The sequence below is a fragment of the Phascolarctos cinereus genome, unplaced genomic scaffold (assembly GCF_003287225.1).
Source record: "Phascolarctos cinereus isolate Bilbo 61053 unplaced genomic scaffold, phaCin_HiC Scaffold_726;HRSCAF=1367, whole genome shotgun sequence".
NCBI classification, from domain to species: Eukaryota; Metazoa; Chordata; class Mammalia; order Diprotodontia; family Phascolarctidae; genus Phascolarctos; species Phascolarctos cinereus.
The window spans coordinates 176,653,585-176,678,199 of NW_027556098.1; the positions used below are offsets into that span (position 1 = coordinate 176,653,585).

A 24,615-nucleotide genomic window follows, 5' to 3' on the forward strand; every position below is an offset into this window, starting at 1 on the left:
AGACAGTCTCCTCAGAAAGAACCAGGTAGCCCCAAAAAAACCCTGTGCCTCAGTTTACCCAATCAGCCAATCAACAAGTATTTCTTAAATATTTCCTACGTACTAAGCACTGTGCTAAGTGCTGGAGACACAAAGAAAAGCAAAAAATAGACCTTGCCTTCAAAGAGCTTACATTCTAGTGGAACAGACTACATGTAAATAATTAGACACATATAAGATATACGCAGAGTATATGGGAGGTGATCTTAGAGAAGGAATGTTCTAGCAGATGTGGGGACTGGGAAAGGCCTCCTGCTGAAGGAGGCTGAATCTCGAAGGAAGCAAGGAAATCTAAGGGGGAGGAGGGAGGACTTTCCAGGCGTGGAAGACAGCCACTGCAGAGACACAGAGATGTGGTCTATTGGAAAGAACACTTGCTATAAAGGGAGTAGGCTCCAGTCCAGGTCTGACACTAGTCATGTGAGTATGGGCGTGTCTCTTAACCTAAGATTCAGTTTCCTTATCTATAAAATGGTAATATAAATACTTGCACTGTTAACCACATAGGACCAGAGTGAGGGCAGTGGTTTTAGAACCTTTAACATTTTAAACCTTAAATATTGTTATTTACCAGCACCACCCACCCCAGGGAATCTAGATGAGTTGTATTTTTGTACAGGGAGACCTAAGTCAAAAATCCACCCTCAGCAAGTAACTTAACCTCTCTTAGCCTCAGTTTCTTCAACTGTAAAATGGGAATAATAATAGAACCTACATGGAAGGGTTGTTGTGAGGATCAAATGAAATAATAATTGTAAAAAGCACTTAGCACAGGGCCCAGCACACAGTAGGTGCTATATAATATTCCCTGCTTCCCTATATAAATGAACAGAAAGGAGAAGGGAATAAGCAGTATTAATTAATTAATAGAGCTTACCAGGAACTGTGATAAGCACTTTATAAATATTATCTCACTTGTGTCTATTACTATTATTATTATTTACTAGAGGGATGATTTATGAGGTTTAATTAATACTCCTCTCTACTTCAGCCCACTCATATATTAAAAGTTGAAATTTGCTTAGCACTTTATGTTTTGCAAAAATATTCTCTTGCTGGATCTTCACAACTGCCTTTTGAGGTAAATACTGGAGATATTGTTAGGGAAATTTTTCATGATGAGGCTCAGAGAAATTCAATGGCTTGCTCATGGTCACATGACTAATGACAAGATGTGGGATTTGAACCCATGGATCCCTTGATTCTTAGGCCAGCCCCCATATGCCATTATACCATGCTGTCATTTCACAAGGCCCATTAAAAGGAACACTCTGGTCATTCTTTTTGTCAAGTGAAAACTCATGGCTTCATTATCCACTGAGCAAAAACATAATTTTCACATGGATTTGCTCACTCGGTGAAACCTGTTGCCTTTCCTCCCATCTCTCCTGCCTTTCCACTCTCACCACTTCAGATTTCCTGTATTTGACTTTTGAAATGCTAGATCTTAGATCACTAATAGTAGGGATGGACAAAACCCATTAGGTCTTCATCTCCCACCCTTATCTTATCTTCATCTCAACCCTTCTATCTCAGTACATTCCAACAATTGCTCTTCCTCTTTCCCATGGCTCTTAGTCTGTTTCCTGACTGCAGCCTTGGTACTACAGTCTTTGTAAGAGTTGGCCCCCTCCTAAGCCCCCAGGCACTTCGAGGCTTCACCTTGTTGCAGTCTCTGCCGGGATCTGTGGGAGATTTCATTTTCCCCAAGGGGTCCACAGTCATAAGCTCAACCAAGGATGTTTTTCTTTGTCTCCCTGAGGCCAGGTGCAGCAGCAGCCACAATTGATGATACTTTGATGACTTACCACAATCAGAACCCTGTAGTTAGAGCACATACTGAGGAAGGTATACATGGCACTAGCTAACTGGACCTATTGGTTCTGCATGAACTCAAGACAGATTTGTCCTGAGGCCTTCCCCGCTCCGGCAGAGCTTTTAAAATCACAAGCTGTCTGAGAGGCAATGGGTTGTATAGTAGACGAACGTGGACCTGGAATCATAGAATCAATGATTAAGAGTTGGAAGGGGTCTCTGAGGCCATCTTGTCCCATCTCTGTTTTACATATGAGAGAAATCAAAGGCTTAGACAGGTTAAACTAGGCTGAGGTCACACATGTAGAAGGGCTGGATTTGAATTCTGCCTTCTTTGTTGTATGACCTTAGGAAAGTCTCTAAAATAAGGGCATTGGACTAGATGACCTCAAAGGTCCCTTCTATCTCTAAATCTGCAAGCTATAGAGGCAGTGTGGCATAATGAAAAGCACCCTGGACTTGAAGTCAAAAGACTTGGGTTTCTAATACGTGCCTTCTTATTTATTCCTTGTGTAACTTCTGGCAGTGTACAAAGTTCTGGGCCTAGAGTCAGAAAGACCTGGGTCCATATCCAGTCTCAGATACTTATTAGCTGTGTGACTGTGGGCAAGTTATTTCACCTCTCTTTGCCTCAGTTTCCTCATCTATGAAATGGGGATAATAAAATCTTCCTTCCCAGGATCAAATGAGATAATATTTGCAAAGTGCCTGGCACATAGTAGGTGCTATATAAGTATTAGGTGATATCACTACTTCTCTGAATCTATTCTCTCATCAACAAAATTAGGATTTTGGAACTTGTAGCCCTTGAGGTTTCTTCAGCTTTAGATATATGATCTATGGATCTAAGACCAGTCTTAAGTCAGGGGGTGGTAAATCCCTTTGGAGTCCCCTTATAGGATCCCTCTGAGCTGAATGAAGGCCAGAGCAGAAGCTAGGTTTTCACTTTTTTAAATATTGAGCTGAAGTAGAGAGGAGTATTAATTAAACCTCATAAATCATCCCTCTAGTAAATAATAATAATAGTAATAGACACAAGTGAGATAATATTTATAAAGTGCTTATCACAGTTCCTGGTAAGCTCTATTAATTAATTAATACTGCTTATTCCCTTCTCCTTTCTGTTCATTTATATAGGGAAGCAGGGAATATTATATAGTACCTACTGTGTGCTGGGCCCTGTGCTAAGTGCTTTTTACAATTATTATTTCATTTGATCCTCACAACAACCCTTCCATGTAGGTTCTATTATTATTCCCATTTTACAGTTGAAGAAACTGAGGTTAAGTTACTTGCTGAGGGTGGATTTTTGACTTAGGTCTCCCTGATTCCAGGCCCCTCACTCTGTTCACTGTACCACCAGCTGCCCTTTACATTTACGAAAGGCTTTACGTGCATGATTCAAGTTCATCCTCCCCATGGCCCAGTGAGATAAGTGGCACAAATGTTACAATTCCTACTTTACAGATGAGGAAAATGAGGTTCTGATGGGCAGCTAGGTGGTGCAATGGATAGATAGAGGGCCTAGAGTCAGGAAGACTCATCTTAATGAGTTCAAATCTGACCTCAGACACTTCATAGCTGTGTGACCCTGAGAAAATCACTTAACCCTGTTTAATTCAGTCCCTCATTTGTAAAATGAGCTGGAGAAGGAAATGGCAAAGCACTCTAGTGTCTTTGCCAAGAAAACCCCAGGTAGGGTCACAAAGAATTGGACACAATTGAAAAATGACTGAACAGTACAAATAATGAAGTATCTTATTAGTTGAATGGAATAGTCAAGACTCAAACCCAGAACCTTCCACTGCACCAGCCTGAGCATGGTTCAGCACTGTTCTAGGCCCATGTGGAGTCCAAAAAAGCGTCAAACATGAGTTTCTACATGGACGAATGAAAAGTACAGTATGGAATTAAGTGTGTTGCTGAATGTTGTAGGACTTGTTAGGGAAACTGGGTGTAGGGGAGGAGTGTTAAGGGAAGGCTTCAGGATTGAGCTTGAGTGGGATTATAAGGACAGATAGTATTTAGACAAAACAAAAAGGGAATGGCATTCTAGATGGGTGGTATGACATGAGCCAGGGTGCAGAGAGGGAATGGACTGACTTGCTAAAAGTGGAAGGGTGGAATAGGGGAGGAGTAGCAGATCAGACTGGAGAAATAGGTTGGCATCCCATTGCAGACTGAGATCTTGAATGCTAGGTAAAGGAATTTGGGGTTTATCTTAGATTGGGAGTTGTGGAAAGTTTGTAGTTCTCAGGCCACTAATAGAGGAAGAGCAGAGACAGAGGTAACAATCCAGATAAGTCTAAAGTCATCTGACTTCAGTAGGCAGAAACACCAAAATGCACAGACGTTAACTTACGCTGAGACTTTTGTGACACCCTCTGTATTCACTCTAACTCACATTTTCACACTTAACTCCTTCCCACTTTATGAGAGAATTCAGAAACTTAGGGCAGAGTTTCCCAACCCAAACAATCCTATAGACTGATAAAATCTCTGAGTTTTTCCCCCCTCAAACTACCCTCCCTTCCCCTCTAAAGCTTTAGCACTGGGACTTCTCAGGGGGGTGGAAGCCAGGAGCTAGAGAAAAAGGAGTAGGAGGAACAAGATGGAGAGGAGGAGGAAGATAAAGAGCCAGTTTTTAAAGCTCATACGTTTTAAGAAGTAAAGACACTTGGTAATAAAAGGTTTGAAGAATGGGGGAGGGAGGGTCTGTTTAAGGACCAGTGTTTAGAAAACATGGACCTAGGGCATTATGGGGAAGAGGCTATAGCATCACCAGGATTAGTCCATTAAGTGTCTTAACAGACAATTGAGAATTAAAGCTGGCTTTGACACCTCTGGGCACATAGCATTCTACAATGGAGAAATGGTCTGTTCCCAAATTCAGGGCAGTAATGGAGTCTGTTGGAGTGTTCAGGGCATGAAAGGCATTTCTCAGGACCTGCATCTATGGCAGGGCCTGTCTTTTCATCAGCCATATACTTCATGTGAACCTTTGGCCTTTCCTCCAAAGCACTCTTACTAAGTTCTCACAATATCAGTGAGAGAGAGGTTGGACGGAGATTGTTTACTCCATGTCATAGATGAAGAAATTGGGACCCCATACAAATTGAGTGACTTTTACAAAGGTCACATAGCCAGGCAGGAGTTTAATTATTTCCTTCCAACTTCAGATCCTTTCTACTAAACTCTTTCTTTGGTCAGAGATTAGTTCCGTAATGGGAGCTATTGTTAATCCACACATACCTACAGATCTTCGCATCTCCTGTAGGCCTCCATACAGCTACAGAATGTGAGAGCCAGAAAAAAGCCATAGAAATCACCTGCTCTAACTTCATCCTTTAACACAAGAGGAGGCTGAGGCCCAGAGTTAAGTGCCAAGGCCACACTTGGGGGAAGATTCAGGATTAGACCTCAGATTTCTTGACTCTTAGTTTGAAGGGGTTTTTGTCTTTTTACACATACACATACATATACATACGAACACATATATAGACTATAAATATACACACATATAACATGTATATTTTTTCTTTTTTTATAAAAATGTTGACTTCTGTTCAGTAACAAAAAAGGGTTAAATAAAACCAACTGACAAAACATCCATGTGTGACAGTGTAAGCAACAGTGTACATTCACCGTTCCGGGACTCTCTACTGAGAACAAGGAGGTGTGGACCATCCAGTACAATTTCAGCATCCCCTCGATCTCTGGTTTGTCTTGAGGGAGGGCTCCTGCTAAGACTCAGGGAAGGAATAAATCAAGAAGGACTTAACACTTTACAGCTTGACCCCTTGCTCTGTCCTCTTTTCTCCCACTGTCCCAAAGTTGCTACCATTCCCATTGCATCTCAACCCCAGGTCAAGGCAACAGTAGATGCTACAAGAGGTAGGAATCCTGGGTGAGCTAAAGCTCCTTTCAAAGCATCCCATCTCCTCACCTTGGGCTTTCACCTAACACAGTGCTTGGCCCCTATTATTAAGTAAGCCCTTAATAAATATTTCCACGTTCATTCATTCATCCATTCCTTTAGATGCCCTAGGAATTCCCCACTCTACACCATTCCCTACTGATAACTGGGGGAATTTTGTTACCATAATGATGTCACTTACTGCTCAGATTTCTCACTTCCTTGCTGCCTCATACACCAGCCTTCCCCTATTTCTAACCTCACTATTTTCCTCTGCCTCCATTACAGAAACCACTGGGCTTCCAGGGAATTACAGGTGGGGCTATTGGCTCCAGCAATCAGTCCCAAGAAGAATGTAGGTGTTTACAGTGCTAAGCCACTGGCAAATTATCGCTAGTCTTGATGAGTTCAACTTCTCCCTATGCCTGAGGAACCTTCAAGAGTACAGAACTAAACACCAGATTCCTGGAAACTCTTTAACACCTTCAGATTATATTCTTTTTTTAAAAATAGATTTTAATTGACATTTAGTTTTACATCACCTAGACTTCCCCTATATCTGTCCCTTAACCCCTCCCTGAGAGGCAGCCCTTATAAGAATTTAAAAAAAAAGAAAAAGAAAAAAATCAGCAAAACCAGTCAACACATTAAAACAACAACAATAACTCCAAAATAGAAACCACTGACTTTATATTTGATGTTCCATACCTGTGGAGTCCCCACCTCTGCAGAGGAAGATAGGACATTTCTTCTCATATCTCTCTTTTTGGCAAAGTTTATTTTTTATAATTTCACAATATTCACTTTTGATTGTTTTGTGGTTGCTGTTCTTTCTGTTTACATTCATACTCTTTATATCTATTGTTTTCCTGGCTCTGCTTTCTTCACTCTGTATCAGTTCATAAAAGTCTTTCCATGCCTGTCTGCATTTAGCATGCTCATTGCTCCTTACAGCACAGTAATATTACATTTGTATACCATAATTTGTTTAGTTTTTTTTTTCCATTCAATGGGCATCTACTTTGCTTTCAGTTCTTTGCTAACACAAAAGGGGCTGCTATCAATATTCTGGTGTATATGGAGCCTTCCATTTGTCATTGACCTCCGTGGGCTACCTATGGGTGGCGTACATTCTAACCAAATGAGACCACTAGCTATTCCCGAGCATCACCTGCCTCCTTGCATTCACAAAGGTCGTCCCCAGCACCTAGGAACCTCTGAGAGATCCATTTCTCCGGAGGGGCACCTAAGCCAGTTTTTGGCTGTATGGTTCAATGGTGAAGACTTTGGAGCAGAAAAGCAGGATCCAGCTCTGATCTTGCCCCTGACTGGTCAAGTGGTCTTCGCCAGGCCAGTGCAGAAGCCAGCTCTAACTGACTCTGGAGAGCCTGTTATCAGATTTTCAGTGTGAGCATTTACACCTCAGAAATCATCAAGTGCTACAGATCAGGGCTTGACTTACGGTCATGTTGATTGCCTAGACCAATAATGTCAAACCCAAATGCAGGTTGTGTATTGACTTAAAAATCTAATACTATCTGTGTTTTATTGTATTTTTATTTTGTTAAATATTTCCCAATTACGTCTTAATCTGGTTCCTGCTGCACTTGGGGATGTTGCTGAAAGCCCACGAGGCCCAGACTTCAGAAGGTGATAGAGAAAATATTAATAATGAAGATTAAACTTAAAAGTGTATCTTGTGTAATTTTTTATCACCACTTTCCTGGCCTTGGAAAGTGACTTTACCTGATAGACAATGTAGTAAAAATGATGGAACCACCTAGAGTAAAACTTACGATTAGGATTCTGAGTAATTGTGTGCTGTTCATCTGAGTTCTGAACGGGGATGCCCTTGGCTGTGGCTCATTTGTTCATGTATAGATGCACAGAGATGCAAACAGAAAGAAATGCAGAGACAAAGCAAGAGATAGAAGACAAACACGCTCCTTTTCCCTTTTTCTTTATCATGCTGTCTCTGATCCTTTCTCACTTCTCTCTCTTCCTTTTAAGTTCTAGCCGAGTTTCTTCTTTCCTCGGTCTCTCAGGCTAAATAGTTCTCTCTTCTCTTGTCTGTCTCCCCGTTACTCTCCTGACTTCTCTTTGTCTCTAAGTCTGCTTCTTTCCTCTGCCTTGATTCTCTCTCTTTCCTTTTCCCTGTCTGTCTGATTGTGCCTATCTCTTTGTCTTCTGTCTCTGTCTCATTTCCCCTGCTTTGTTCTCTGCCTCTCTGTCTGCACGTTCCTATTCTGTTGGCTCTGTCTCTCTTCTCTCCCTGTCTACCTGCATGTCTCCTATTCTTTCTTCTCCTCTGTCTGCTTACACATGCCTCTACTTTCTGCCACTATCTCTTGCTTTTTCTCTCTGTCTCTCTTCTCTTTATATCTAACCCCCTAAGTCTCTGTTCTCTTGCCATTGACATCCTTTACATTCTCACTGTCTCTCCCTAACACATTCTTTTATGGACTCTGAGGGTGAGACAGAGAGGGAGGGGTATGTGGGGAAAGAGGAATACTTCTTCAGGTGACTAAGTTTTGTCATTTAACTGATAGGCCACTAGGGACAGACACATCCCCAGGCTCCCATTCTGAGAGGGTTGCTGGAATCAAACCAATCAGGGCCTACATGTGTCCCCCCCCATTAACCCTCTGTCCTGTGACAGTACAGAAAATTTATGCCCCTTTATCTGTGGCAGTATGTTGCCATAACCTGGGTCATTTCTTCATTTAGTATCTTCCATAAACTTCAATAAGTCTGTTCTGGAACAGAGTAGTTCAGAGAAAGCAGTGGCATCTTCTCTGGAGAGGTTGGGGGGTAAGATGAGGAGAGTGGGGAAAGGAGAGGTGATGATGCAGACTGCACTGAGCAAGGTGTAGGGGTAAGGTCCCTGGATTTGGAGTCAAAGGGCCGGACTTTGTTCTGCTTCTTACTAAACTGTGTGACCTTTGGCAAATGACTTGGACAAATTTGAGCCTCGGTTCCCCCAGGTAAATTGGAGGCATTGGATTAGAATCTTGTCACTAGAAGGAGTCCCTTTCAGCTCCTTCTGTGACTCAGGGCCCCAGTCTGTGGGATGGAAGGGCTAGGTACTTAGCCAGACCTACTGGGTAACATGTGTTTCCTTTCCTGTTCTGGAACTCCTTCGGGCCGCCCGCTACAGTGTGCCAGATACTCCCAAAGGGGGTAGTAGCTGTCTTGGGACCTTCTTCTAGCCCTGCCTCCAGCTCCATCATCAGCAACATCTGTGGGGAGAAGGAGGTAAGTGCTGGGGCTGGGGAGAGGGAAGAAGGAAATAGGGGATATGACAAATTGTGACGGATGAGCTTGCCTTCAGCTGGAAATCTCTGAAATGTTTAGGAAAGAAATGGTCAGAGAAGCATAAATGTTTCTGGCCAGAAGGCCCTCAGGCATGCTTTCTGGATTCTATCCCTCTGCCTCTGGGTGAGAACACCTCCCCCCCCCAAATGGAGTGCTGTAAAAGATGTCTAGAATGAGAAATATCCTTTTTCTCTGTGAGTGACTACTTGCCAAGCCAAGAAGTCATTCCTCAAGTCTAACCTGAATTCCTCCTACTTTTGGTTCATTTATTCTGATTCTGTCCTTGGTGGGGAGGGGAAGGTGCCAAAACCAGTTATTTATCATGTATGAGAGAAAATCCCTGGCAGGAAACCATTAGTGATTATAACTGCCCATAGCGTCCCAGAGGTTGAAAAGCTAGGATGTGAAATCAGAACTCTTGATTTTTGGAGTTTTCACACCTCTCCACCCCGGCTGCATTAACCTTGTCCAGGGCAAGGGAAGCAACCACATATCACCACAGCTGTCCCTCATGAAGTTGGTTTCTCATCCCTACTCTCTATCCTGGCCCAGAGGAAGGATTTTTCTTTCATTTAATCACTACAAGTTCACAATAGAAAAACACTTTGCCCGCACACTGGCAAAAAACAAAACAGTTTCTACTAGCCAGGAGAGAAGGGTTGTTCTCTCATACCACCCTCTGGCCAATAGCCCGTCCTACAGTCAATCACCTTTCACCCTCCTTCTGTCCAGGTGAAACAGCTTTGCTTCTTCAAAGGTCCCATTTTCCAGCCTTTCATCTTGTCCACTGCTGGACTCTCTCCCAGCCCTTCTGCCATCAATCAATCAATCAATTCAAATGGGCATTTGGAAGGGCCTGCTGCCTGGTGTTGAATTAAGCAGAATGATAGCATCTTAGATTAACAGGCTACATGCCTCTTTCTGTTCTCCAGATCCCTTCTGTTTTAAAAGGGTTGTTTATAGAAGGGTCAAAAGAGACTAAATTGGTGAAAAAGACCTGAGGCTTTTAGCAGACCACAAGCTCCAGACGAGTCAAGGGTATGACATGGTAGCCGAAGAAGCTGACACAATTTTTAGCAAGAAAGGTCCATAGGCCCCCTGCTCTGGACCCGGGCAGTGCATTTCGGGAAGGACTTTGATATGCTATAAAAAACATCCACAGTAGGGTGACAGTGGATAGTAGGAATACTAAAGATTAGGCCACCTGGGGATTGGGGGAAGGAAATGAAGATGTTTAGCCTGGCGAAAAGCAGACTTAGAGAAGGTAGGATTCCTACCTTTAAGTATCTATCATAAGGAAGAAGAATTAGACTTAGTGTATTTGCTCCCAGAAGACAGAAGTAGGGTAACTAGAGAAGTAGCAGAGAGGCAGATTTAGGCTTGATGCAAGGGGGAAATCTCCTCAACAATTAGAGCTCTCCACAAGTGGAAGGCACTGCTTTTGGGATTCAGGGAGCTCCTGGTGCCTTGCAATCTTCAGGCAGGGGCTGGTTGAAGACCTGTGAGACGTGTTGTAGAGGGGACACCTGCTCTGGCCTGAACTAAACAGTGGGGCTCCTGCAGGCCTGTCCCACTTTGCAGTTCTGGTACTCCTTGACTGAATGGTCTGGAACTAGAAAAGATATAGGAGAAGTCACTTCCCCTTTCTTCCTCCCCAACTTTCCCCTTGCCTCTTCTTTAGCAGAGGTGGGAGACTGTGAGTATAGAACTCTGCAAATAACATCAGATTTTTCAATATGTCGGTTGCTGTTGCTGAACTTTTCTTTTTTTAAAAGAAAATCATTCTTTTTCATTCATTATCATTATAATGGAGGAGGAAGGGACTTTTATAAATGATGGCTCTCTGGGAGAGTTTGAGGAAGGATATAGTGGGAAACCTAGGGGATGAAAAATGGAAGATGACCCAAAAACTTTTTTTTTAAAGAAAGATCAGGAGCTACCAAGCTTCAGGAGCCTTGGTGAAGAAAGGGCAATCTCTACATTTTTCAGACCCTTTGTGTAAATCTTCATCCTCAGTAGGTTTTCCCCTTTTCTGTATGCCACTGTGAAAGAGGATGAGTTTTTAGAAACAGTGTTTCTTCCCTTCCCAGAGCAGCCCTGGAATGTCCAAAGGAGGCCAGGCCACTGGGCAAAGAGCCCAGGATGATCCTCCAGCCCCAGCCCTCCCCAGCACATGCTCCATTGCCCCTCACTCCCATTCCAGCTCCCCCTGGAACTCCTGCTGGTCTTCCCTGCTCTTACAAAGACAGTGGGAGGCCATCAGCACTTGGTGCCTCAGCTGAATATTTATTTCTCCTGTTCCCTGGAATGTAGCACTTCTTCTGTCCATACTCTGATTTATTGACTGCAGATGAGCATATTATTAGGATTCCTAACTATAGGCCCATTAGCCTCTCCCAGACTGATAGCATTGAGGACCCTCCCCAAGAAGAGCCAGTTATATAAGCCTCTTTGCCTCTCTAGCTTTCCAAAGATCTCTCTCTTCTCACCTCTGAGTGAATTTCTCTAAAAATTAAAAAAAAAAGATAGCAATATCAGCTCTTTCAGGGATCTTAGGATCGTGGATTTAGATCTGGAAGGGATCATAGAGATCAAGTGGTCTAATCCCTTCATTTTCCAAAAGAGGAAACGGAGGCCCAGTGAGGTGAAGTGATTTGCCTAGTGTCACAGAGGTCGAAAAGCTAGGATGTGAAAGAGGACTCCCAACCCCTTATCTGGTACAATACTATATATCCTGTCTTCTTCTCCTTGACTTGCCTTTGGGCAGGATGAAGGACCCCTGAAGTTACAGAGGGACCTGCAACAAAGGAATTTTTTCTGTAACAATCGTTTAGTTCCGGTATCTAAACAAGTTTGATCATTAGGAAATTCTTCCTGATTACTCACTTAAATCTTTTTGCTTCAAGAAAAATACCTGCTCAAATCTGCAGCAGTCTTGTTAGTCTGACAATGACAGGGGTCTTGTCCAAGTGAGAGTCAAGGTTTCTCTTCCCTTCTCTCTCTTGCCCCTTTTATCTTTCCCTCTCCTTTTATAATTCCTCCCTTCTCTGCCCCTTGCTCTCTCCTCTTCTCTGTGTTCTTAGACTGTCATTACATTTTCACTCATATTCCCCACTCCCACTGCTGGCTGGCATTCACTTGAAGGTTTGTCTCTACCGGCGCTTCCTTTAACCCACATTGGCATGTTCAGGCCTGAAGGAGAGAATTCACCTCTACCTCCCCTTGGCCTAGGAGTTCCTTATAGTATCGGTAACTAGACCCTAGCATTATGGCTCCATGATCATCAACCCATCCTTTGTTTGGCCACACCCCTTCAATAGCAGCCTTCTTCCTCAGACCAGATTATGCATTTCTTTTAATATTTTATAAGGCTGAATTGCTGTACGCTGATCTCCCTCAGCTCTGGGGGAAAGAAATGGAGCTCTCACTGAAGCTTCGTTTCTTTAAAGGCTGATAATATCTCTGCAGCCTTGCTGGACCCTTTTCTATTTCAATGCCCTCTCCTCCCCCTCCCTGCTTCCTTCCACGGTGGACCTGGCTGGAATGTGATTTGCATTTTCAAATCAATTGCTGATTGATCTTTGTCATAGAGAGAGAATCACAGGACTAGGACAGTGTCCAATCCTTTCTTCCCAGATCCAATAAGGGCAGGCTGGGTCCTTTCACAGACCATCTTCCATCAAGCTCATTTTCAAGATGTATATCTATTATATAACCCTGGGGAGATACACACATGGTGCCGTAACACACATCCTTAGTCATCTCTCCTGGGGCTTTAGGTCCTCTTTACTCCTAAACAAAGTTTACCTATTATGGAATCCAGGGCTATGGGGGAAGAAGTGAATGTTTTGTTCATTTTATCATTGCCTTCCAGTTAATTTCACTATTGTGGTCACTTAAATCCTAAATTGTCCCTAGAATATACTAAATTGAATAGCTCCTACAAGGCCTAGATTTTGGGGAAACAAAGAATATCAATCTTGCTGTTCCTAGGACCAAGCTAGCTGGATGGTCAAAAAAAAAGAAAAAATACTGGGAAGCTGCAGATAGGAGATAACACCAAAGGGTTCTAAAATAGACCTAAGTATCACATCATTACAACCACAGTCACTCCCACCATGCCAAGACATATTCTTTCTCTCTGTGTGTGTCTCTCTCTCCTCCCTCTCTCTCTGTATCTCTGTCTGTCTCTGTGTGTGTGTGTGTCTCTCTGTCTGTCTCTGTCTGTCTCTCTCTCTCCTCCCTATACTTGGTCTCTTTTTTTTTATTATTACTTCTCCTTCTCAAAAAAAGCCTTTACTGTTCATTGTAACCAGAACCACAGACTTTCAGAGTCAGAAAGAACCTAAAAGATTATCCAGCCCAATCACTACCAGGAATTCCCTTTATGCCCTGCTCTCCATGACAAATGATCATCCAGCCAGCCAGATCTCAGTTGGTTAAAAAATGCCCGGGAGGGTGAGGTAGGAGGGAAGAGGAAGGGAGTGGAGGGGAACCTACCAAATATAATCTTCCCTGGAGCCTTGTCCTCCTTAGGAATGTCCCTATCTCACTCCTCACACCCTCCATAACAGACCCAGCTTTTTCATCACCTTTCCATAAGTTGCCAGCCTCCTCTACCCCATCTTGGGAACTAAGATGAAAATAATTGTTTCTTTTTTACTTTTGATCCAATTGTAAATCCCTATTAGGACCAGGAAGCCCCCTCACTCACTCCAGTGAGGAGCCTCATACCTTCCCTCCCCCAGATTCCCAGTGTGCAGGAAGGAACTCTGCCAGAGTTAGACAGGAGCCTCCAGTGAGCTGGCCGGAGTCGTCATTGCTACAGGCACCAGGACCGAGGGCACTAGAATGAAATCAAGGGAGATAGCAGCTTATAACTCTTTCACTTTCCTATTACCCACCGAATAGCTTAAGCCTCCAATAAAGCAGCCATCACAGCCTGCTAAATGTCTCATCCCGTGAGAGGGGAGAAAAGGGAGGCAGAGAGTGATGGCTCCCGGAAATGTCAGGACTAGATGCAAAGGGGACCTGACATTGTTCTAATGAAGCCAAAGCAGATATTTATTTACCTGGCTCTATTGGGGAGCTTCCAAATCATTTCCCAGCCCAAAGCACCTCTTCTCCGCAGTGCATTACTACCCAGAGACACTACCATGAATGCTCCCCTCAGTGTCCATAGATGTTTGAAGTTGGCTGCCTAGCTATCAATTAAACCCCGTGGGAGTGGGGGTGCAGTGGCTCTCTGAGCCATCTCTCCATGGTGACGTCTCTCTGCCCTCCCCCCCAGCAGTGGCTCTATAGGTCTTGTTTTGAGCTCTTCTTTTCTTCCTCTTTCTCCCTCTCTCTTTTTCTCTTTCACACATCTCTGTTCTGATTGATTAGCCACAAATGAAGTATTATTAGGATTCTTCCTTCAAGAGCTATTAATCTCCTTACCTTATAGAGAGAAGTTCTTCTATAGATAAGAAAACATCTATTCTTTTTCCCCCCAGGCTCTCACCACCGGCTTCTAGCCTTACTGTCAGTGCAGACAGGTCCCCAGCCAGGGGGCTTCTTGTCTAGTTTCTATTCATCTTAGAAGCCCCAGAAATTCGTTCCAGTCTTCTTCATCTCCCTTCTCCCGTTTGTCTGTCTCTGTCTCACTTTCTCTCTCTGTGACTCCATCCCTCTCTGTCTCTCTTACTCTCTCTCTCTGTTTCTCTTTCTAGTTCTCTCTTCTCTGTGTCTCTGTGTGTCTCTTTCTGTCTCTGTCTCCATCTTTCTGTCTGTGTCTGTCTGTCTCTCTGTCTGTCTCTCTCTTTGTCTCTGTCATCTCTCTGTCTCTCCCCTTACATTTCCCTTCTCTCTCGTCTTTTCCCCCTCCACCATGTAGTAAAGGAGAGTCTACTTCTTAATTGAAGGCATCCATCTTCTGCTTTCTCTCACAGATCTCTCTCCCTCCCCTTCCCTCCTTTCCATTCTGACTCCTCTTCCCTGTCCTGCTCATGTTCTCCCCTCCATCCCAGGTGCCCCATTTCAAAGTGGCCCCTGAAGAATTTGTGAAGTTGCAGTCCCAGAGATTCACCACCCTGAACCTCCACCCCAGCAACACGGACATCAGCGTGGCAGTCGCTGGAATCCTGAGGTTTTTCAACTGCACCACAGCCTGCCTCATCTGCGCCAAAGCAGAATGTAAGTTTCCTGAGATCTGGAGCTACTGTCCTTGGTCAGTACAGCCTGACTACTTCTGCACCCTCTTTAGAGTGTCCCCAGGATAGGAGGGGGGAAGCTGATTTGGAAAGTTAAGCCTGATAAACTGAACGTGTAACCAAAGGGTGTGTGTGTGTGTGTGTGTGTGTGTGTGTGTGTGTGTGTGTGTGTGTGTGTGTGTGTATCTCTGGGCACATTTGCATATGCACACATGTGTTTATCTCACCCACAGCCAACTACATGTGTATGAGAAGAACACACGTTCTAGGTCATAGAGAAGCAAACCAGCAGCCAATGCTCTTTGCATCTGCAAATTCAGTTCCCACACTTCCTGCCTCATTGTTAGGGAGATACAAAAAGAGAGAGAGAGAAATTGGATGCATTTATATTTGATAGTTTGAAGAGCATCTTTCCCTGGAGAGAGGGTTTTGCTGACCGAATGAGGTCTGAGGTCAATTCCTGATAAAACATTTTTTTAAAATGCAGGTTTTGGAAATGCATTTTCTCTGACTTTCAGACAATTTGTGACATAAATTCAGCATTTACAAGATTCAGCTAACATAATCCAGCTCCTTCCAGCACACAATCACGTCTGGGTGCTTAAGGCAGCTGTACACCCACCCTTGGTCATGCAGATGCTGACCGCAGGCTGTTGCTGTAGTACCAGATATGCACTGCATGTCACTCTCACATTGTCCTGCAGGTCTTTTGAACCTGCATCTTTATACACAGTCAGTGTTCAAAAGCCCATTTCACCACTTCTGCCCCTCCCAGAGTAGTCCTAGTACCTGCAAAAACTGGACATACCAATCACCATCACACCAACAGGGTAGACACACTTGTTTTTACTGTGTTGTGTTTTTTGCTTTCCACTTGTATATTCATTCATTCATTCATTCATTCATACAAACATGACAGATCCACTTGTTTTTTGAGATCTTATGATTGTTGCCTTCTATCTATGTAGGTGGAGGGCAGCATTCACCTCTAGCACAGGTGGATGGTAGGTGTATTCATTCATTCATTCAAACAAATGCAGTAGATCCCTTTGTTTTTACAATGTTGTGGTCACTGCCCTCCACCTGTGTATTCATCCATCCATCCCTCCATTCATTCACTCATTCATTCATTTGTTCATACATACATGATTGATCCATTTGTTTTTACCATGTTGTGGTTACCACCCTCCACTTGTATATTCATTCATTATTTACACAGTCATTCATTTGTTCATTCATTCATACAAACGTGAGAGATCCATTTGTTTTTACTATGTTGTGTTTCCTGCCCTCCCCCAGTGTATTCATTCATTCATACAATATAATAGATCTGTTTATTTATATCAGGTTGTGGTTACTGTCATCATTCTTTCATTCATATAAACAAACAAATAAACATTGATTGAGCCCCTTCTATGGTGTGCTAGGCACTGTGTAGGATACAAAGATGTATAAACCACCCCTTGCTTTCAAGGAGTTTCCAGTCTAATTAGGAAAAGAAGCTGTATCGACATAAACAAAAACCAGGCATATAATTCCACATATATAAGATATTCAAAGACAAATATATCCACACACACAAAAATAAATAAAAAAGTTCTAGTGGAAAGAGCACTGAATTTAGTCAGAAGGCCTTTGTTTCTGACTTGGTTCCCCTGTTCCCTTTGTGAACCTTTACTTTTCTCAGCCCAAGTTGCCATATCTGGGGATGTGGGAGTAATAATAACCATACTCCCTAACTCCCAGGGCTGCTGAGAGGATTCACTGATATGATGTATATGTGTAAGGATGTATGTAAAATACTTTGTTACCATAAAGCTCTATACAAGTGCAAGTTTTATTATTCTTATTGCTGGTGATCTTACAGAGACATTGCAAGGCAGTATTTCTTGAATATTAAATGTACTCCAGACAGTAAGAGCCCAGAGTGGATAAAAAGAGATCACTATGGGCTCTGCTGGGCAGTGACTCACTATTAGATAGTGGGGGAATTTCATCTGGGTAAGCTGGACTGGCAGATAGAGTGTAATCTCCTTAAGGGCGGAGTTCATTTCATTTTTTGTCTTTATATCCTTCCCCCCAACCTAACCCAATGTCTGGCATTGGTTATTGGTTGATTGATTTAGAGTCGAGAAGATGGGTTCAAAGCCCTCATCTGTGTGCCTTCAGAAGAGTTCTAACTTCTCATGTATAAAGTGGTTTACCTGAACTCTCTCCTAAGATTGTTATGAAGCTCAAATAAGATAGGGGCTATAAAGCACTTTGCAAACTTTGAAACACCACACAAATATCACATTATTATTCTTTAGCTATGTCAAAAGTTGAAGAAAGTATTCTAGGTAAAGGCGAGAATGTGTACAGTGTATTCAAGGGACAGCAGTTAGACCAGCCTTCTTGGAGTAGAGGATCTGGGTGGGGGACTAACCAGAGATAAAGTGATTTTTGACATTCATTGAACATTTATTAAGGTATACTGTGGGCTGAGCATTGTGTAAAGTAAAGGCAAAGGGTTCCCTGAAGTGAGATAAAAGCGTGGCCTCTCCTCTTAAGGAGATTTCAGACTTGCTAGGTATTAAGGTGCCTAAGGAAAAAGAATAATTCACAAAATCAGTCAGTCAACAAACAGTTATTAAGCACCTACTATGTATAGGTTCTGTGTTTGATGCTGGGGATGCAAAGACCAAAAAAAAAAAAAAAACAACAAATCCCTAATCTCAAGGAGCTTACATCCTATCAGGGAGATAAGTGCATGTATAAGCATATGCAGAAACAAAATAAATGCAAGGTAATTGGTGAGGGAGGGCACTAGCAGCTGGGGGGTAGGGGTCAGGAAAGGCTTGTGTGTTTGGGAGGTAAAAAGAAAAGTGTTACTTGAGACTCAAAGTGGGGGTCGAAGAAGGCTTAGTAGAGGGACATGGCATTGGAATTAGAATTTTAAAAAAAATAGCTTGGAATTCAACAAGTGAAGAAGGGAAATGAGGACATGCCAGAAACTAGGGACAGAGTGAGCAAAGGCATGGAAGTTGGAGAACACAGTGCATGTTGGAGGATTGCTGAGTAGATTCTTCTAACTGAAGTCCAAAAAAAGCAATTTAAGATAAGACTGTAAAGGTACAGTGGAATCAGATTTGAAAGGACTTTGAATACCAGGCTGAGGAGTTTGGATTCTTTTCTTGGACTTCAGTGTTGCTCAACCTTTTTGAACATGAAAACCCCTTTTAAATGTCAAAAAAAATTCATAGCCTCCACATGATAATAGTTGGGCTATCATTTTCCATGCATTAAGTAAATACATTCAAGCTGCTATGAATTTAGTAGTGCTTTTGAAGGAATTTATATTTTATTCATCATAGTAGTTTCTATACATTTGAAAAATAATAGTATGGTTAAGACAGTATTTATTCAGTCTACAAAAGTATGCTTGGTTATTTATGCTTGGCATGTGAAATCTAGGACCCCTTGCAAAAACTGTGTGATGATAACCACTGCTCTGGGAGATGGGGAGTCATTGAGGGTCTTTCACAAGAATGTGCCACCTAATTTGAGAAGAACTACCGCTGGCAGATGCCTTAGAAGGTTGGCATACTCCCAGATGTGCCCCTACATTCTTTTCTGTCTTTTTTTTTGTGCCTTAGTGTACCCACTTTGGGAATGAGTGTCATTTGTAACATGCTTTAAGATCTTCAAATGACATGCACAAGGGTTGATTGCCTCCTTGTGAGATTTACCCACCCTACCGTGCCAAAGCTTGGGCACATCCTACAACTTAGAGCTCCCTACACCCAGGGTAAAGTACCTCCATTCCCACAGAAGCATTTGCTGCAATAATAACGTACAGCTTTTGCCCAGTAATCTTCCTCTCCAGAGGTCTTTACTGACATTAACTAATTAACCCTCCAAACATCCCTACCATGAAGGTACTTTTAATCACCACTCCACTGACTGGAAAGCAGTTGCATAGATGGGGTCCAGGAACATGGCCATGGGGGTGGGGAGCTGGAGATCTCCATTGGGGAATTAATTATGCTGGCCCCTGGCCCTTTCCTACAAACTAGGACTGATGGTGCCAAGGAAACTGGGTGCGCATAGAAACACATTGATAAACTCACTCAACAATCAGCAATTATTTACTGGGCACTAACTGTGTGTCAACACTTGGCTAGGCATGTGTGCAAACAGAAGTATGAGATACATTTCTGACCCTCAAACACTTAAACTGTATCCTCTGTACCTGCTCCCATGACACCCATGATGGTGTACAGATCTCTTGGTATGGAAACTTCTTCCATAAATGCATCTCGACATTTTGTCTGTAACCTAGTGTCCTAGAGAGTTACCTGAGAAACTGGGAGGTTAAATGAATAGTCTACCATCATGCATCTAGTATGTATCAGGGGCAAGACTTGAACTCATTGCTCCTAGATTCCAGCAAGCTACTGACAGATCACAAATATGTTGCATTTTACAAACCTCTTTCCCACACACCACCACTAGAAGGTAGGTATTATAGTTATTCTTGTCTCCATTTTCTAGGTGGGGAAGATTCATAAAGATGAATTAATTTAATTTATCCACAGTCCCTGAACTAGTAAGAAGAATATAGCACTTTGAGTTTACCTTTATAGAGTGGTATAAGTCTTAAAAAATTCATACTATACATTATTTGAGAGTAGTGGTGAGTGCCCTGAATTTTTCAGAAGTCCTGACAATTCCTAGCTTCACTACTCGATACTTGTGTGACTGTGAGAAAGCCATTCCGTTTCTATGGCTTCAGTTTCTTTAACTATAAGCTGAGAAGAATAGACTAGTTCCTGAATTCTGGGTCATGTGCACTTAGGTTTTTTTTTAAAAAATATTTTTATTTTCAATATGATTGGTTTCCTTTGTAGTCCATATATTATTTATTTACATTCTGAAACATTATTCTAAGAAGGGATCCATAGATTTACTAGACTAGCAAAGGGTTCCATGACTCCAAACATTAGGAACCTCTGATTGTTGGTGTCCCAGGTCCCTTCTAGCTTTAAACTATGATCTCATGTGATCTTCACAATAATATATATACAGTATACATGCATATACATACACATATATATGCATGTGTATGTTGCATATATACACACATATATACATGTATACATGCATTTCTCTGTCCTCTCTCTCTCTCTCTCTCTCTCTCTCTCTCTCTCTCTCTCTCTCTCTCTCTTTCTCTCTCTCTCTCTGTCTCTCTCTGTTTCTCCCTGTTTCTCTGTCTGTGTCTCTGTCTCTCTCTGTCTCTCTCTCCTTGGTGTCCCTATCTCACCTAGACTAGAAGTGCAGTGGCCATGAACATACCTGATCCCACTATTGATCTGTTTCTGATGCAGGCTGGTTCATACCTCCTTAGTCAGTTTGGTGGCCTCCAGCACCACATTGACCCCAGGTTTAGTGTGGACACCCAATCAGTCCAGCCTGTGGCAGCTCACAGCTCTTAAGCTCAATCCATCTACCTGCCTCAGCCTCTCAGGTAGCAGGGATTATAGACAGGAGCCACCATGCCTTGATAATAATAATAATAATAATAATAATAATAATAATAATAATAATAATAATAATGATAATAATGATAGCTAGCATTTATATAGTGTTTTAAAGTTTAGGTGCTAGTGTTATTGTCTTCGTTTACAGATGAAGAAACTGAGGCTAAGGAAAGACTAAGTGATTTTCCCAACTAATAAGGTACAATACTATGGGAGTTCAGATGAAAGGAGAGGTCAGTGTTCATTGGAGTCTTCAGGAAAGACCTCGTGGAGGAGGGAAGAACTTAAGCTAGGCTTTATATTATCTACCAAGTAGCTCTCACCAAGCTACCTCTGATTCTGCTGGACTTTGCTCAGTGGGCTTCACAAGTTCAAAGCTAGAAGCTACCAACACATTCTCAGATTCAAAGAGCTATACCATTAGTGGTAAGAGTTGGTGTCATTGAAATAGAGAAAAAATTTCCCTGTATCTGAGCTGCCTCTTGCTATACCTGAGGGTAGGGAGGAGAGAAGAGAACTGATAGGGCAAAAAACTGTAACAAGATGCTGAAAATGATAAACCCACTGAGACAGAAGTGGAGCTAAGGCAGACAGCCCAGCCTGGGACTTATCAGTTGGTGGATGCCTCTTCTATTTGGAAAACTTATCTATCAGTGGAGGCCTTTGAGTGACACTGGTCCCCACAGACCCCAAAGATCCATGTAGCAGAGCCCAGGCCCTACCAGGGAAAGATCAGCTAGGGGAGGAGAGGTTAAGGGAAGGAGTGAAAGGAAAATCTAATCAAGGAAGGAGAAAATGAAGGTCTGATGTAAGACAGCTCCATTTCAGAGTTGGGGAGGGGACACTTTGCAGTCTGTCTCATTAATGCAAAGCTGAGAGACACTGCAAGTGGAATTAAGAAGAGGAATCTAATTTTATTTCTCAGCCAGTGAAATTAGACATAACCCAGAACATTCCATGGGGAATCATGCCACTCACTCATTTGCTCGTTCTCATTTCTCTCAGAACATGGATTTTTAATAACTGGGTTTTCATCGCATGGAAATGAACTATGTTTGGCTAGGGGGAAATGTGTGTGCGTGTGTGTGTGTGTGTGTGAGTGTGTGTGTGTTGGGGAGGGAAAATGCTTGTGTGGGTGGGTTTTTAACTTTTAAAATTTAAAATAAGAGAAAAAAATCATTTAGGAAGGAAAAAGAGATATGGTACGAAGGGCTTGAAAACAGCATCATAGGCCATACCCTAAAAGCCCAGGAAAACTCAGATTGTTCTAGTGTTCTGAGGTATTTAAGACATCCTATAGGGTGTCTTCAGAGCTCTCAAATGATTCATGCTATGGAGTGATCCACTCAGCCCCTCAGATTGGACTCTGTCCATTTGATTCCTTGTTAGTTAATTGAGATAGGATCCATAGATATAGCTTATACTGCTTTTTTGTACCTTTTTTTTTTAAGAAGCAGAGCAGTACACAGGGAAAAAAACCCATTGTATTAGGAATAAGGTGTCCTGAATTCTAATTTGTGCTCAGCTGATTAACTAGGTGACCTTGGACAAGTCATTTAATTTCCTTAGTCCTCAGTTTTCTCCTCTGCAAACCAAGGACTCTTCTAGTTCCAGCATTTTTGTTTGCTATAGTTTTCGTGTCTTCTTTTCTTGTATACATATCTTCACATCACACCCTTACCCCTATTGAACTGGGGGCTTCTCAAAGGGGGGACCTTATTTCTTCTCTTACCCTTCAGAACCAAGGACAGGACCCTTCACACAAGTGAAGTTCAGCCTATGTTAATTGAAGTACTGTCCTTAACAAAACACAAATATATTTAATGAGTACTTATGGTGAGTGAACCTACCATGGGTGCAGGATGTGGGGAAGAAGTGTGTTTGGAGATAAGAGGGGAGCAGAGGGCACTGGGTGCCTGCATGAGGTGGAGAAAAGCAAGTTTCCAGCCCCGTGGAAGGAAACTATGGTCCCTTGCCATCAGAGATAGCTGTTGGAAGCCAGTAGGCTGCAGTGACATGTCAGTCTAACTGAGGTCATCATTTTCCAGCTCATCTCACTCTCAAAGCAGGTGCTGACTGGACTCTTCAGGAGAAATGATCTATTTGATTTCAAGAAGTTCCCAGCCCTCAATTACTTCTGAGGTGCCTTCAAGCTCTAACTCTGTATCTTTGTGATCCCTTTCCCAGAAGTGTCTCATTCATCCTGTCCATGTATCCTCCATTCAGCCTCTCAGCCTGCAGTTACCCTGCCACCACTAAGGAAGCGACATGTACCAGCTCTCATTTTTTCCTCATTTTACCAAGGGAAGAGATGAGGTCGAGGAATGTAGCTTGTTACCATGAATAAGGGGACTGAGCCACCTGCCCCTTCTTAGAAAGCATCAGACTTGTAGCCAAGTTGGTTGAGTGGGAGAAGATTTCGTTGTTTTTTTTTTTTAATTTTTTAATTAATGTATTTTGAATTATCAACAATCACTTCCATAAGCTTTTGATTTTTAAATTTTTCTCCCTCTCTCTCCCCACTTCCCTCCCCAAGATGGCGCACAATCTGATATAGGCTATACATATATATTCCTATTAAACATATTTTCACATTAGTGATTTGTAGGTAAGAATTAGAACCAATAGGAGACACCACCAGAAAGAGGAAACAAAACACAACAGAAGAAAAAAAATAGCAAATAGTATGCTTCAATCTGCATTCAAACTCCGTAGTTCTTTCTTTGGATGTAGAAAGCATTTTCCAACGTGAGGCCTTTGCAGATGTCTTAGATCTTTGTATTGCTGAGAAGGGTTAAGTCTATCAATATTCGTCACTTGCACAATGTGGCTGTTACAGTGTACAACATTCTCCTGGTTCTGCTCATTTCATTCAGCATCAGACCATGCAAGTCTTTCCAAGTTTTTCTGAAGTCAGCCTGTTCATCATTTCTTATAGCACAATAGTATTCCATTACTTTCATATACCACAACTTGTTCAGCCATTCCCCAATTGATGGGCATCTTCTCAATTTCCAATTCCTTGCCACTGCAAAAAGAGCTGCTATAAATATTTTTGTACATGTAGTTCCTTTTCCTATTTGTGTGATCTCTCTGAGATATAGCCCTAGAAGTGCTATTACTGGGTCAAAGGTATGCACATTTTTATAGCCCTTTGGGCATAGTTCCAAATTGCTCTCCAAAATGGTTGGATCATTTTGCAACTCCACTAACAATGCATTAGTATGCCAATTTTCCCACATCTTCTCCAACATTCATCATTTTACTGTTTTGTCATGTTGGCCAATCTGATAGATTTGCATTTCTCTAAATCAATAGTGATCTAGAGCATTTTTTCATATGACTATAGATGGCTTGAATTTCTTCATCTGAGAACTGCCTGTTCATATCCTTTGACCATTTATCAATTGGGGAATGGCTTGTATTCTTATAAATTTGACTTAATTCTCTCTGTGTTTTAGAATTTATATTATATAGAATATATATTTAGAATTTTCTGCCTTCTAATTTTGGTTGTATTGGCTTTGTGCAAAAACTTTTCAATTTAATGTAATCAGTTATCCATTTTGCTTTTTGTAATGTTCTCTCCCAGTTTGCTTACAGTGAGATGGTTTAGTTTTGCTACCCATAATCACTGTAAATGGAGCTAATGCCCCTACCTTGGACCAACCCTCGACAAAATAGTGAAGTTATTGTACTCCATGGTAAGTTTGGAGGAGAAAATGGCAAAAATTGCTCCTATGTAAAAATTTTCTCTTTTTGAAATTTTTCTAGAGCACAGAATTTGACCCTTCCATTGTCCCCAGTATCTCTACCTTGC

General features: G+C 42.2%; 1 protein-coding gene across 6 annotated transcripts in view; it reads left to right on the forward strand.

The window, feature by feature from the left end:
* Positions 1-24,615, forward strand: part of GRIK4 (glutamate ionotropic receptor kainate type subunit 4) — a 689,615-nt gene that overhangs the window by 401,679 nt on the left and 263,321 nt on the right. For all 6 annotated transcript variants that reach the window (XM_020984853.2, XM_078146898.1, XM_020984864.2 and 3 more), the window contains 2 exons: positions 8,928-9,025; positions 15,094-15,259. In XM_020984853.2, coding sequence (XP_020840512.1) covers positions 8,928-9,025; positions 15,094-15,259 — 264 coding nt within the window. The remainder of the gene's footprint in view (positions 1-8,927; positions 9,026-15,093; positions 15,260-24,615) is intronic.